This window comes from Chelonia mydas, chromosome 21, assembly GCF_015237465.2.
Source record: "Chelonia mydas isolate rCheMyd1 chromosome 21, rCheMyd1.pri.v2, whole genome shotgun sequence".
Classification (NCBI taxonomy): domain Eukaryota; kingdom Metazoa; phylum Chordata; order Testudines; family Cheloniidae; genus Chelonia; species Chelonia mydas.
In genome coordinates, this window is record NC_051261.2 from 15,588,271 (window position 1) to 15,603,393 (window position 15,123).

Below are 15,123 nucleotides of genomic sequence, written 5' to 3' on the forward strand. Positions count from 1 at the left end.
AGCCCAGGCACGGCCAAGACAACTATGGTTCCTGACCCTGACTCGTCTTTCGCTGTGTCTGCCTCTTCATCTCCCTCTGTTGATGAACATCCTGACACAGGAGTTGGGCTGTACAACCCACCCCAACCTCTCATCACTACACCTCAAGGCCTGGCTCCTCGATGGCTTCTGGGCTTAGAGCAGGAGTATCCTCCTGCAGTCCAGACAGTTCTGGTGAATAGCAGGAAGCCCACCACAAGAAAGACGTCCGTGCAGAAGTGGAAGCGTTTCTGGATTTGGTGCTCTCGTTGCTCCATGTCCCCTGCCAAGTCTTCACTTGACTGCCTGTTAAACCTGAAATTGCTGGGCCTCTCCCTGAGTTCGGTGAGAGTTCACCTAGCTGCTCTCACAGCATTTCACAAGTCAGTTGAAGGATTCTTGATCTTCACGCATCCTACAACTGCAACACTTCTAAGGGCCTCCTTAATTTGTTTCCTTCAGTGCAGGAGGCTGCTCCACTCTGGGACTTCAATTTAGAGGGAACCCGTCCGTTCCTCTATCTGCTCTTCAAGACCATTCCTCACGGCCAGGAGGGTAGGTGAATTAGGGGCCACCATACTCAGTGTTCTGTCCTGAGAGTTACCCTGTGTCCCCACCCTGGTTTCCTCTCTAAAGTTTCATCGGCGTTCCATATTGGTCAGGACATTCAACTACTGATCTTTTATCCTAGGCCTCAGTCTTCAAGGCAAGAGGCCAGTCTCCATACTCTGGACATAAGAAGAGCTCTGGCCTTCTACCTACACAGGACTGTACCTTTCAGGGTTTCCCCCAAGCTCTTCATCTTCTTCGCCGAGAGGATGAGAGGTCCCTCAGTTTCTACCCAGAGACCATCTAACTGGGTTTTGGGGTGTATTCTGGCATGCTATGAGTGCATCCCCTCCTAAAGTCAGTGCTCATTCCACTAGGGCTCAATCCACGCCCACAGACCCCCTGAGAAAGGTGCCCTCAAGGACTGGTTCTCCCACCGCTATGCCTTGGTATGTGCCTCTAGACATTGGTGAAGCTGTTTTAAACTCTGCACTGAATCCGCCTCCTCAGCACCCGCCTCCTCACTGAGGTACTGCTCTGGAGTCTCCTTTCGTGGAGCACCCATGGGGACAATAACTCCAAGAAGAAGGGGAGGTTACTTTCCTCGGACAGTAACTGGAGTTCTTCAAAATGTTTTGTCCCTGTGGTTGCTCCACCAACTGCCCTCCTTTCCCTCTGCTTCCGGGTCCTACCATACTGTGAGGTTGTGAAGGAACTGGGGTGGCGTGGGTCCACTCCTCCCTATACGCCCTCATACTGAGCACGAGGAGGCATATGGCGCAGGCGCAGACCCGCAGACACTGCGAATGAAAAGATCTCTAGTCAGGAGTGCCTGAGTGCACGCACATCCTCCCATGGAGCACCCACCGGGACAAGACATCTCAAAGAACTCCAGTTATGGTAGGAAGTAAGTAACCTCTCCCTCCCCTTTATGTCTGGCCAGTGCTGACCACCCGGGGGCCTCCTGCTTTGCAGCGGCTTCTCCCAGGCCTGCTTCCCAGTCAGTGCTGTTATCTGTAACAGATCCGTTACTTGCCAGCCATTGCTATGCTGCCAGGGCTGCACAGCCATCAGGGCAGCTAGATCTCAGGTCTTTCTGCTCCCAAAGCTCACTTTTGTTCAGGCTCCGGTTACCCATTAGAGCAGGGTCTTGCTGTCCCTCCGGGGAGTCCGCTGAACGGAACCCCAGTTCAGCCTCCTGCCTCCTCTCAGTCGGTGACACTCGTGCATGACTTCTAAGGCTGGGAATCCCCGAGGCACCGAGCCGGGGAAGAGCTGTGTGTGTGTGATCGGCCAGCCGTGTCCAAAGCCTCGTAGCTGAGCAGGCAGGCTCTGTGTCCTCTGCAGAACAAACAGGACGATGACGACGCGGAGATGGGCCTGACGGAGGGAGAAGGCGAGGAGGAGGAGAAGGAGCCAGAGAACCTGGGCAAGCTGCAGTTCTCGCTGGACTATGATTTCCAGGCTAACCAGGTGACATGGGCAGGAGAGGGGCTGGGACACGGGGAGGTTGGGGAAGGAGGACAGGGCAGTGTGGGAGGGCTGTGAGGAGAGGGTCAAGTGAAGGACTCACCCTTGGAAACTCCAGCCGAAGAGCGTGGGGGAATGCCAGCCTCTGAGTGGCACAGGTGCCTGCAAAGGGCAGAGATGTGGGGAGGGAATTTATCCCCACCATGATTGTCCCACATGCCCTTTGAAAGGGTCCCTTCTAGCACTTCCCAAGCACCCTGGGATGTGAGGAAGGGGAAGATGGATGGAACGTGCCTCTCCACAGGGCCCTGAGCCCAGAGCTGGCAGGCTCACTATCAGCACAGAGAGAGCACTGTCTGTGGGAATGACACAGCTCAGCAAGCGATCTCCTGGCCCCAGCTGCAGCAGGGTGTCGGGGAGGGTGACCAAGCACGTCCCTGACTGGCCAGGGGCAGAGGGAACGTGGAGCTGGAAGATCCACTGGGATCTTTTCCATGCAGTGGGGAGTGGGAGTGGCGTCTTGCTGAGCCGTCTCACTGAGGAAACATCCCTCTTCCCCCTCCAGCTGACGGTGGGCATTCTCCAAGCGGCCGAGCTCCCGGCACTGGATATGGGTGGCACCTCGGACCCGTATGTCAAAGTCTTCCTGCTTCCGGACAAGAAGAAGAAATACGAGACCAAAGTGCAGAAGAAGACCCTCAACCCGGCCTTCAATGAGACTTTCGTCTTCAAGGTGAGACCCTTCCCAGTTCACTCAGCACAGTGGTCCCCAGCCCCAATTGCTAGACCCCACTCTGTCCTGCAGGGGACACTTGTCCTGGGTTCCATTCCTGGGTCTGCCATTGCCATGGTGTGTGACCGTGAGGAGCCCCTTAGCCTTGCCGTTAAGTCAGTGTAATACTGTCGGAAGGGCAGAACTCCTGTCTGTCTTCCAGCCAGGGATGTGTCCCAGCCTTCTGCCCCTGCCCCCACCATGCCCCAGTCAGGAACTGCAGGAGGATCTGCCCCTCCCCTGGTGGAGGGGCTGCCCCTAGTAAATAATTTACCAGCATGTTGAACGAGAACCAAGGCAGTTGCCCAGACCCATGGCCCGCACGACGTGCAGCTGTGTGGCTGAGCAGTGCTATTGCTCTGACACAGCAATTCTGGCCACTCATTGCAAGAACCGGTGAAGGGGTCCCAGCCATAGTCACTGCGGTGCACGATCACTTGTCGTATCCTTCATCAGCCAATCAGATCCTTCCTTACACCAGGCCCCATGTCGCTATGGCAATGGTTTGCAAGGGTCCTTCTTCATAACAGGTTCCCTACCAAGAGCTGGGCGGGAAAACCTTGGTGATGGCCATCTACGACTTTGATCGCTTCTCCAAGCACGACATCATTGGGGAGGTCAAGGTGCCCATGAACACAGTGGACCTGGGCCAACCCATTGAGGAGTGGAGAGACCTGCAGGGCGGTGAGAAAGAGGAGGTGAGATGGGAGTTCAAGGAGCGGGGGCGTCTGGCCAGCAGGAGGTGGCTTCAGAAAATGTGCTCAAAGGGTCAGGATTTGGGATCATCAGGCAGCTACTGTGCTCTCAAGGTCACCCCAGGAGGGGGGCTCCTTATAAGTGTTGTCTTTGCAGTTGAGTATTGGTGAGAGGGGGAGAAAGAGGATCCATCCTGCAATGAGAGATTGATAACCTGCAGGAGAGTGGCTTAGTGGCGGGAGCAAGGGACAAAGAGTCCTGGGGTCTATTCCCAGCTCTGGCAAAGGAGCAGGGTCTTGCAGCTAGAGAAGGGGACTACATGTTAGGACTCCTGGGTTCAATTCCAGGTCCGCCATCGCCATGGTGTGTGACCTTGGGAAGTCACTTAGCCTTGCTCAGTCAATATAGTGCTTATGGAGCTCCCAGGAAATGGGAGGCTCCATTGATTAAGAAAGAAGTGGTGGGGTCATGTGGCTGGCAGTCAGCAGAATGGGGTTTTAGGTCTGACTTTGCCATGTCACTGCCCCTCTGTGCCTTGGTTTCCCCAGCTGCACAGTGGGGTTAATGATAGTGACGCACCTCACAGGAAGGTTTGCGAGGCCGAAGTCAGCACTGTTGGTACAGTGGTCTGACAGCAGGAGCTGGTAAATATGACACTGTGTGTCAGTCCATGTGGAGCTGGGGAGCTCTGTAATGGGGAGACACTCCGATTTAACACGGGCTTTGTCTGTGCCCTGAGACCTGCCCTTAACTCAGGTCCCGCTGCCCACTGCAAGGTGTCTTTCTTGTGCAAAAGCCCTGTCTTAAATCTGGTAAAAACTGCTAGAACTGATCTGGCTTCTCCCACCAGCTGGGGACTGGCGCTGTCACAGACCTCCTGCCGGCCTGCACCGGCGATGCAGCACAGTGTCTGATGCAGGGGTTAGCTCGATGGGTGAAGGGGTTCTTGGATCTCCTCCTGTGGTTTCCTGAGGGATTGATTCTCAGTGCAAGTATCCCAGGATACCAGGGGATGGAAAGGCACTGACCTCTGCTTTTCCCCTTGCTCCACAGCCAGAGAAGCTGGGAGATATCTGCATCTCGCTACGGTACGTGCCCACCGCCGGGAAACTCACCGTTTGTATCCTGGAAGCCAAGAACCTGAAAAAGATGGACGTGGGGGGTCTCTCAGGTAAGAGCAGAGCCACCTTCCAGCACCTGATGGCGCTCCTGAGCCAGCCCAATCCCGCTGCTGACTAACACTCCCCAGGCAGAATTCCTGCCCAGGGCTCAGCACCTTTAAATCAGAAACCCGGCTCCTGAGTGCTGTGTCTGGTGGGGTTATGGAGTCATAGAGCTTAAGGCCAGAAGGGACCACACAGATCATCTAGTCTGAGCCACCCAGCACCCGCACCCTGAACCAAACAACCTAAATTAGCTCCGAGTCTTCCAGCCGAGAGGGGACTGGACTGTTGTGTGCCACCAACAGAGAACAGGGGGGACTGACGTGCACCAGTGCGCGAGGCCCCGCAATGGCAGGGAACTGATTATTTGAGGGAGACCCAGATAATCCTGGCCAGTGACCCATGCGGTGCAGTCAAGCATCTGAGAGAGAATGATCGATGCCAGCTGAGAGCCCTGGCTCACCCCACCCAATGTCCCGTCTCCAGCCATGGCCATCCTTGCTGCTTCAAAGGATGGAGACCACTCCCCCGCATACATTGGGTTGTGGAGGGGGGGGGGAATTCCTCCCTGATGCCTGCAGGCAACTGGCTTGAAGCATGAGCTTTAGGAACAGAGGGTCTGAGAGCTCCCTCTGCAAAACAGTGCTCCAGTGGCTTTCATCTTGTTGTCTTGAGGCCATCACCTCTGCAGGTGGCTGCCCCCCAGCCCCAAGGGAGGGAGCGGGTCTTGCTCCCAGTGTGCCCTTTGACTTTCTGTGGGGCTGAGCTCCCCATTGCCTGTGTACGCACTGACCCCAGTGCAAAGGAACGTGGACACGGCTCGCTCTGGGGTCAAGGAGTCCCTGAGACACAGGAATCAAGCCCAGGTGGTCATACAGGAGCAGCTGTGACGTACAGCTTCCATCATGGCTGCCCGTCTTCCTGTCTGGACCTGAGCTTTCTGCTAGATTGAAGAGCCCTGTGCTCGCAGGTATCTTCCCACCATGTAGGTACTTAGCAATAGACGGATAAATGGCGTCTGCTTATTGTTCCTGCCCACTCCTGATTTGACAGCAGGTCACTACATTGCATGATGCACTCTGCCTGCTCATACCCCCCAGTCACAGATAAACCCAGCCTGGCTACCCTGCCCTCTACGGTCCCTGCGTGCCTGCATGCCCACAAGTAGGGCTGGCTCTGACCTTTCCTGCTTTGGGTTCTCCCTGCAGATCCATATGTGAAGATCCACCTAATGCAGAATGGCAAGAGGCTGAAGAAGAAGAAGACCACTGTGAAGAAGAAGACCCTGAACCCCTACTTCAATGAGTCCTTCAGCTTCGAGATCCCCTTTGAGCAGATACAGGTTCCCATGCCGAGATTCTCGTCTTGGGAGGTTTGGGGTGGGGCACAGAGATGAGTGAGTGACAGCTCACATGACTGAGTTGGGAGCCTCTGATTGGAGGGATGAGACCCTTCCCCCATGACATCCACCCATACAAGGTGACCACCCAGGCCTTCAGATGATCTAGACACACCCACCCCCTGAGCAGCGGAGGAGATGGGGAGATGGGAGCCGGCACTGGGCCGGTGTTTCATACACGCTAGTACTGAGCAGGAGCTGAGCTCCTCCAGACTGACATGTCCCTGCTGTGTAACGAGGGTGGCTGCTTTGAACGCAAGAGGCAGTACAGAAAGCCAGAGTTTACGCTGGGCAAATGCTGCCAATATCACTGGGGCCTGAATGTCAGAGTCACTGGGTGCCTGAGGCTCCCATTGGCCTCGGCCGAAGCCGTGGCTGCTCCAGATCTCTGCAAATGAAACCCCTTGTTGCAAATTACAACCACTCGTCCTTAGCCCCCTGCAGCGAGGGTCACTCCCGCCAGTAAGGTCCAGCCCCACCTTCAGCAGTAACCAATGCTAACGGCAGCCAGCGGGCGGAGGGGCAGAGTTAGTGAGACAAAGACACTGGTGCCGGTCAAAGCCGGGCTCGAGGAGCGGCCCTGTGCTGTGGTCTCTCAGCTGCTCCAGGGCCGACCTGCCAGGTTCCAAGCAGAAAGCTGGGTTTTCCCCTGGCCTGCCAGCCTTGCAAACCCCCGAGCCGGGGATCTGAGGCCAAATGTCTCAAAGGAGGGACCTAAAGCTAAGCACCTAAATGCATATTTAGGGCCCTAAGCAAGTCAGGCTGGGTCCTTTTCGCCTCTTGCTTCATCGCCTGTAATGAAAGGCTCATGAATGACCCCCCCATCCCCACTGCCCTCAGTGACCCCCACATGGCCCCAGTGTTTTCATCCACTGCCCTTGGAGACCACTGTGCCCACTGCCCTCAGCAGCCCCCATGCGGTTCTGGCCCCTTCGCCCTCTGGCCTTGGTGAACCCCATCACGGCACCAGGCCCTTCACTAGTGACCCCTGCGTAGCCCCATCCCCTTCACACTCTGCCCCTGGGGCCCCCAGCACAGCCCTGGCCCCATCATGCTCTGACCTCGGTGACACCCTTCCCTGCTGCAGCCATGTTACCTTTAACGGTGTGCAGAATGTAACCAATGGGACTCAGGCCTGCTCTCCACCAGCTTGTGGCCTGGTATAACGCTGCTGGGGACGGGGGGGCGCATTTTTCTTTTTACTGAAATAGTTATCCCAGCACAAGGCCTAGTAGGGGTGCAGTTATTCCGGTGTGAAGGTGCCTTCACGCAGCAGCAGGTTTAGTGATGCTGGTTTTGGCACCTTTATACTCGTATCACTGCATCCATGCTAGGGAGTTCGTACCACTTTAACTGGACCAGTGGAATTAAAATGGTGCAGCATTTGGGTGGGGAATAAGCCCTTAGCTGCATTGGCTCTGCCTAGCTAGAGGAAAAGGACCAACTTGCTTCAGAAGCTAAACTCGGACATGGGGCGCAGGTGTTCTGCCAGTATTACATAGCCCCTTTTCAGGACAGGCCTGCCCCTTTAATATCCATTGCCCCTAAAATGAGAAGGGAGAGCTGTCTGAAGATACAGGGTGAGCTTTGCCTAGCTGCCTGGGGGAGCTGGGAACATGATTCCCATGGGAACAGGTACTCAGATCCATCAGGCATCACTGGACAGGTTGGTACCCATCTCCCAGCTGCAGGGGAATCTTGGCTCCAGTAGATTCCCACTGGGTTCTCAGTGGCATGGGGCCAATTTGCAGCTGTGATGCTGGTAATAACACAGCGTTTCCGTGTGCCCCAGAAAGTGCAGGTGGTGATCACCGTCCTGGATTACGACAAACTGGGGAAGAACGAAGCCATCGGCAAAGTATTTGTTGGCTCCAACGCCAGCGGCACGGAGCTGCGGCACTGGTCCGACATGCTGGCTAACCCCCGGCGGCCCATCGCCCAGTGGCACTCCCTGAAGCCGGAAGAAGAGGTGGACGCATCGCTTGGGAAGAACAAATAGGAAGCTCCATAGCCCAGCATAACCTACGGACATTCTAAGCGACCCAGAGCTATCGATACCTCAGTTATGTAACCTTTGGTTTTTGCTTCCGTTTTCTTTTAAGCTGCAATACCCTTTGGTTGCTGTGGAAGGGTTTCCAGACAGTCCTGAGCGCTGTCAGGGGAAATGGTGAAAGACAGGGATGGTTCTTTTCATTCTGCAAAGTCGCTTCCTTCCGCTGCATGTCTCATCGTTTCTACGTGCTGTTCTTTGAAAGCGTAAAGCCAGCTTCTGCCGTGGGTCCCAGAGGTGCCAGGCCGTGGCAGGGCATCGTCTTCCTTTCTCTTCGGTTTTACACTGGGACCTTCAAACCTTGTGCGAAGGTGACAACTGAGCCTGTACATGTGAGTTGACCAGATACACTGTGCTTGCTTTGGGGATACATACAGCTGGACTAGGCAGGTCGGTGGAGAAGAACTGTGATGAGCAGCTCGGCGACTGCTTTGACTCCCATCAGCCACCCAGAGAAGTGAGAGGACAGCCGCGTTGGGACTGGAACGTCCAAGGCTCCGTCGAACATCTTAAGATTTAGTTTTTTCTGGTGCGACAGGTGCATTGCTGGGCATACAGACCCTGGGCTATTGCCACCCCGTGGCACCTAGGTAGGGTATTGAACCTTGCAGCTCCCCCCATGTGATTGCCAGAGAAGGGGAGCGGTTACACGGCGGGTGCATGTCTTTGATAACTGAACGTTCAATCTCAGTGCAGGACAGAGCACAAAAGAGTCTTGGTTTTGAAAAACGGCATCATGGGATGTTTATGCAAATGACCATTGCAAGGCAGGCTTACAGTAGCAGCTGGACTTGAGAGGGGCCCACCCAACCCAAGGTTGATTTACCAAAATGGCTGATTAAAGCCATCTGTGGAGCTTAAATGACATCTTAAATGAAAGCAGCTCTGGGGTGATTTGCATACCTGTCCCATCATGCCTTGCACTACTGTACATCTTCTGAAGATGCACGACCTAAAAGTGTACAGAGCCAGATGTGTCCCAGGGGAGGGTTTACGGTACAAGGTCTTCAGAACTCCAGGCGAGAGGGTGGAGCTGGGGTGTTATTGAGGCAGGTGCAAATCCCTCCCGCTGTTTCTGCCAGTGTGGCCGCCTGTGACCCAATGCTACTGAGTTACTCAGTGAGCGGCTCGAATGCGGTGCTGGAGCTGCTGTGTGACTAGAGTGCTCGCTCCAGCCTTCCTGTTGAGGCTGTTCCACTTTAATTAACTGTTACTTGGGCCCCAGCAACGTCAGAAGCTGTCTATAGCTCAGTGGTCTGGGCCAGCCCCTGAGATGTTGGACATGCTGATTTAATTCCTGCCTCTGCTTGCTGAGAGGAAGAGTCGGTTAAGTGCTCTTATCCTTGTTCTTGCCCGTGGAAGCTTGGCCGCTTCCATTAAGTATTGGTTGGGCCCACCCAAGGGTTAAGATCGCTCTGTAGTCCAGTGGTTAGTGTACTTGCCTGTGTTGTGGGTGAGCCTAGTGCCAGTCTCCCCTGTGCCCCCTAAGAAGGGGTTTGGACAGGGATTTCCTCCCTCCCAGTGACTGAGGTAGGGGGGCAGTCCTTGTTTAAATCCCATCTCCTTTGCAGGAGCCATTGTCTTCCTGGGATGGGGGTCAGTCCCTGGGATGTGGGCCAATTAATATTTAAGTAAAACCAGACCCCCTCTGAATCAGAATTAAGCCTCAAACCTGGATTGCCTACACCCCAGCCGCAGAGCATAACCACAGGGCTACAGGGGAACTCACAGCAGAAAGGTCTCAATCTCCCCGGGTGAAGTTGTTCCACTTTAGAGTTACAATTAATTCAGTAGGTACTGGGCTACACCGGGAAAGAAGGGAGCTGTGTGTTAGTCCCTCACTAGCCCAGTGGTTAGGGGACGTGCCAGGCATGGTGAGGCTGTGAGTTTGTGCCCAAAACACCGTGGCCTCAGCGAAATGTTGTGGTTATAAACTCTGCCAGCGGGGCACTCCCCCAGTAGCTAATGCAGCCAGAGCCCCACCTTTGTGGCCCTGACAAGGGCGTAGGGCACTGGAACCAGGCTCTCCCACACCCCAGCTTGGGCCTTAACCTCTTGGCCAGAGGGAATTGCCCCCCAATCTCCCCCCTTGACGCTGTTCCACGCTGTAGCTGGGCCAGAGACCCAGCCCAAGCAGTGACTTTCTCGCCCAGTAGTAGTGGCCCTCAGCTGGGCTGTAGGAGTGTCAGGTTTAAGCCCCTATCTAGATACTGTCTGGACTGCCTGAGCTAGGCAGTGCCCTCACGTGGGGGCGTGTGCCTGCAGGGCTTTGCTTCCTGGCACGAACGAGACTTTCCACAGCAGGCACCACCACCCCGCCAACACAGCCCAGAGGCTGGGCCGCTCCAGCAACGGCTGCCATCAAATCTGAGTCAGCCTCAAACTTGGCTCTCCCACTCTCCAGGGGCTGAGCCTAACCCCGGGGGAAGCCAGACCTTGAGGCTCTGGCACCCACTCTCTGCCCTGTGGAAGCTGTTCCACATCATAGTGTTAATTAAGCATTGGGCTGGAAGAGGAAGAAGGGCAGTTGGGACGGTCTCGGGGCCCAGAGTTGCTATAAAGTCTGGGGCAGCTGGGCGTTGTGGGCTAACAGGAAGCCTAGTAAACAGGAAGCCAGGAGCACACCCAGGGTGAGAGCCAGCTCAAACACTGTGTGTCTGGCTTTGCCATGAAACCCCTTGAGATAATCTCAGTCACTGTGCCCATGGGGTGGATGAGTAGTTGGCCCGGGTGGTGGTGGGGTGCTCTCTCACCCCCTTCCAGCATCGTACACAGCTAAGACGGGAAGCACGTCGGCTAAGAGAGACTGAATCCATTCCAAACAAGGACCAAAGGTGCCCCAAAGGCCAAAGTATCTGCTGCTTACCACAAGGCCTGCTGGCTGATGAATCCAGTCCAGTTCCTTTGCCTCCCGCCAGATATAGGCCATATTCCCCCCTCCCCCAAAGAGCAGTGAATGTCTTTTCAGGGGGCCAGGACTGGACCTATAAGGAAACAGGCTCACGTCCTGTCCCTCCTAGAGCGTTTCCTGAAGTAACAAGAAGAAACCACCCACCTTCCCAATTCGGTCCACTCTGTACCTGAGAAGACCAAGCCAGTTTCCCATTTTCTGGCTCTAAGGGGCCTTCAACGTTACTGGCTTTGCTTTGGTTGAACCAGCGCGTTGAATAGTAGCATCTGATACGCATCCACACTGTGGTTTCCTTTCCTTCTGTGAGTCCAGTCCTGTTTTATTCTGGACCTTTTGCATAATATCCCTCAAAGGACCTCGCTGCAGCCCTGTGCCAGCCAGCTCTGGAGTATCCTTGCAAATTTCCCTGATTACCAGCTACGTTTTCCTGGCAATGTGGCTTGGCCTATGGAAGTGTCTTTCCAGGGGAAGTTGTGACTGGCCATGCCACTAGAAAATGTTCTAGCAGGACAGCTCCTGCCTGGGACTCTACCCAGGCCTTCCAGCCCCACAGCTTGTGGTTTAGAGAAGCAGACTGCAGCACCAAGCAGCTGCTGACATACTTTTGTGAGTACGAAGAGCAAGGAGAGCCAGAGTAGTAAGCTTTGGTGTGGCCACAGGCATGTGCCCAGCAGTCCGGGACATCTCACAGGAGGTGGAATTCACCCATGCCCAGAGAGTCTAAGTCATGGGGAGAGGGGTGGACAGTTTCACACCCCTTACACCCAAATACAATTGGGGAATGTTTCACTCCCAACCCCCTCTCCACCCTACTCTTTCCCTCTGACAATTATTGATCCTTTATTTGTACTCGTTCCCCCCTCCCCCCCAACCCTTACCTTTTAAGTCCTGCTGGAGTTTCAATATTTAATCAGTAGGAGAGCTCCGTGCACCCATGAGCCTGGCAGTGGGGCAGTCGTACTAATGGTAACTAGGGAAGCGTACATTTGTTCCCAGTTCGAAGGCCACGAGGTTGCAGGAGGGAGCCCTCATGGAGTTCTGGATCCGTACATGAGCTTTAAACAGAAGCCAGCCTGACTGCTGATCATATGGCCGTGCTGCACAACGGCAAAGGCCAGGAGGTCCAAGGAGCAGAGGTAGCGATTCCACACAGCGGAGCGTCTGAGCTCTGCACCCGGCTGTCTCAGAACTCCTGCTGCCTTCGCCTGACGGGAAAGTGAGCAAAGCAGCCCTCGGCGGGTTACAAGCATGGTCTAATGAGTGTCCCCTTTTCGTAAAGGGCGGTGCATATGCCTGCGATAGACACACTTGTACCACCCCCTCCATTCCAAAATTAGAGTTGGTCCAAGAAAGTGAAAGGTTAATGGGCTTTTTATGAACCAGGGTGACCTAATAAACACACCAGAGCTCCGTGAGTTAATGTACTCAGGAGAGTAAACCCAACATGCTCTGCTTTCACGCCAGGCCTTGGACTGTTGCCCCATACTACTTACTTCCATTGCTGGGGTCCCTAAATCAGCATCTAAGGCCGTGTCCCACCACTGCCGGGACTGTCGGTCAGTTTATTATTACAGACAATACGAAGGGTGTTAAAAAAAACTCATGTCTGGGACTGGGGGAGAGAAAATAATTGGGTGAGCAGAATGTGAGTTCAACACACCTGCCTTTGGATCAGCACAGGACACAGGTGGTGGGTGGGCCACAGGGGGGACAACCCCCCCTCCCATTTTGCTCCCCGCTCCACTGGCCTCTATCAGGCGTCAACTCCTCTGGAGTGGACACTGCACCCCCAGAATCCAGTCCTGCTTGACCGAATTTGGCACATTTTTAACTTGGACTGTTTAAATGTGTGTGGAGGGAGAAGGGGGTGGGGACTGTGACTTTAACCCCCCCCTTTTTTAAGGGAAAAAGCCCCCCCTCCACATACTCAAGCCATCTGAGCCACATCCAAAATCTCTTCTTGTATATGTAGTTATATATATAGCTCGCTACGACAACCAGCCAGCCTTGGTACCAATGCATGACAGATCACCACTATGTACCTAGCAGCATGCTGAGCGGAGAATCCAGACGCTTCGTTACGCCTCCGAGCCATCGTCCATTGGGCAGAACACACCCAGGCTGCAGCGTGGCCGGAGGGGGTTTATTTTCCCCAAGAGGCTAGAGTGAGCCCTATAAAAAAACCACCCATTATTGCCCAAGTCAGCAGGCTCCACGATCAGTTTATTTTCAAGTTAAAAATAAAAAATAAAAAATAAAAAAAAAAACGGTAAGGAACAAAGCATGCCTGCCGCATTCACAACTGTTTGAGGGGTAACTAACAAGCCAGTAGGGGGATAAGTTCATGTGTGTCTTGTAATCGATCCGTGCAAACCTGTACCGTGTTCAATTTATGCCATGTCCAGTAGCAGCAGCTTTGTGGCGTTCCGTCCCGTGTTGATGCATTTTACTGTCACAGCAAACTTAGAAGCCATATTAGACCACGGCCTGCCAGGATCCTCGCCTGGGCTGGGCCGACAGGTGATCCTCTGTGTCCTCCTGGCCCCTCTTGGTCATGTCTCTCCCTGTGTTTTGTTAAGGATCTCCCAAGCCCCCATCCTGGGGGAGGGCTGGCTCAGGACGCTAGCCTTTGCCACGGCCTGGAGGTTAGTCCTCACCGTGGCTTGGCGCTACGTCCAAGCTGGAGCCCCGTACAGCTGGGTTTGGAATGTCACGGTTTGAAACGCTGGGATCCCGTTCTTACACGCCAGGGGCAAATGCTGGAGCTCCTTCGGCAGACGAGCGTGGCCCGAATCCGAACCCCGTGAGCGCCTCGGTGCTAGCCCTAACCAGTCTGATGGAGGCTGAGGTCCTGTCTGTTGTATCATGAGCTTCTTTGGGGGACAGAGACTGCAACTGGGATCAGGCCTGCTATTGCTCCCGACACAGCCTGACCCTGGCTCTCCAGCTGGGGCACTGGGGCAACGGAGCAGGTTTCGGACGCCGTGACAAGCAGGGATGGGTAGGGCCACCGCCCCTCTGGATCAAGGGCAGCTGCCAGGCCATCTATGTGGCGCTGCATGGGATAGAAGTTGCTCTAGTTCCTGCCATTGGGGCCAACTCTCAAGCCCCCCGGGGAGACAGGCGTGGGTTTAGGGGCAGACAGAGCATCATGCCCCCTAGTGAGAGCTGGAGCATGCACTGACCTCGAGTCCAGCTCTCTGCTGCCTTCTGGGCAGAGGGACCAGGCCCAGGTGAGTCCGGTTGTTGCAACCACACAGCTCTGCCGGCTCGCAGCAGGAGCGCTATTAGTCATTGGGACAGGTGCACAGTAGATCCTGGGGCATTAAGGGGCTTCAAGCCAGACTGGATGTTCCCCTAAGAGGATTCCTCTGTCTCAGCCACAAGTCACGGGTGCTCTGGCCTGTGCTATGCAGGAGCTCCAAGGAGAAGAGCAGAATGGCCCCTTATGCCCCTCAAACCCATGGATGTGCGCGCCCATCGCAGCCCCCGAAGGGAATCCAACCCCGCCCTCTGGAGCAGCTCATGGCAGTCCTCAGCCCCAGAGCAAGCCCAGCAGGGGATGCAGGGCTGACCACTGGCCTGGGTCTCGGGATCAAGCAGCAGGGGAGGGAAGCTGTAGGCAAGAGGGGGGCAGGGCTCAGGCCTTCATGTCCTGCATGCACAGCTGCAAAAAGCTGGGAAATTCCTGCTCGCAACAGGGGTACATCCCACTTCAGTGTCCACCCCGCCCCCAGCACAGGCCCAGGGGTAACAGCCACCGGGGCTCTGCTCTGCTGCCTTTGGGAAGGAAAGGGATCTCAGCCTTCAAAACCGGACATTCAAGCACCAGGGTGGGGTCCTGCCTTCCTGCCCCCTCCTCTGCCCCTGAGGGGTCTATATACAAATCTCTTCCCTCCCATCTTGAGATCATCCAGGTCTCAACCCCTTCCTGGCATCTCTCGCAGTGCACCCGTCTCTGCAGCACTGAACTCCGGCAGGAAACTGCTTTTAACACCCGCCCCCTTGTGTGGTCTCTGTTGTTTCTGTCTCTATTGTTAAACTGTTATTTTGTAACAATGTCCGTCTCCTTATTAAAGAAATGATCTGAAAGCA

At 55.0% G+C, this 15,123-nt stretch overlaps 1 protein-coding gene across 7 annotated transcripts in view; it reads left to right on the plus strand.

Annotated features, from left to right (window-relative positions):
* SYT2 (synaptotagmin 2) overlaps nt 1-15,123 on the plus strand; it is a 186,284-nt gene extending 171,161 nt beyond the window's left edge. For 4 of the 7 annotated variants that reach the window (XM_027832909.3, XM_043533657.1, XM_043533658.1 and 1 more), the window contains 6 exons: nt 1,915-2,040; nt 2,603-2,770; nt 3,340-3,507; nt 4,559-4,676; nt 5,877-6,010; nt 7,860-15,123. In XM_027832909.3, coding sequence (XP_027688710.1) covers nt 1,915-2,040; nt 2,603-2,770; nt 3,340-3,507; nt 4,559-4,676; nt 5,877-6,010; nt 7,860-8,066 — 921 coding nt within the window. In that variant the 3' untranslated portion in view covers nt 8,067-15,123. The remainder of the gene's footprint in view (nt 1-1,914; nt 2,041-2,602; nt 2,771-3,339; nt 3,508-4,558; nt 4,677-5,876; nt 6,011-7,859) is intronic. The other 3 variants (XM_037885209.2, XM_043533660.1, XM_043533662.1) reach the window with 1 other exon arrangement.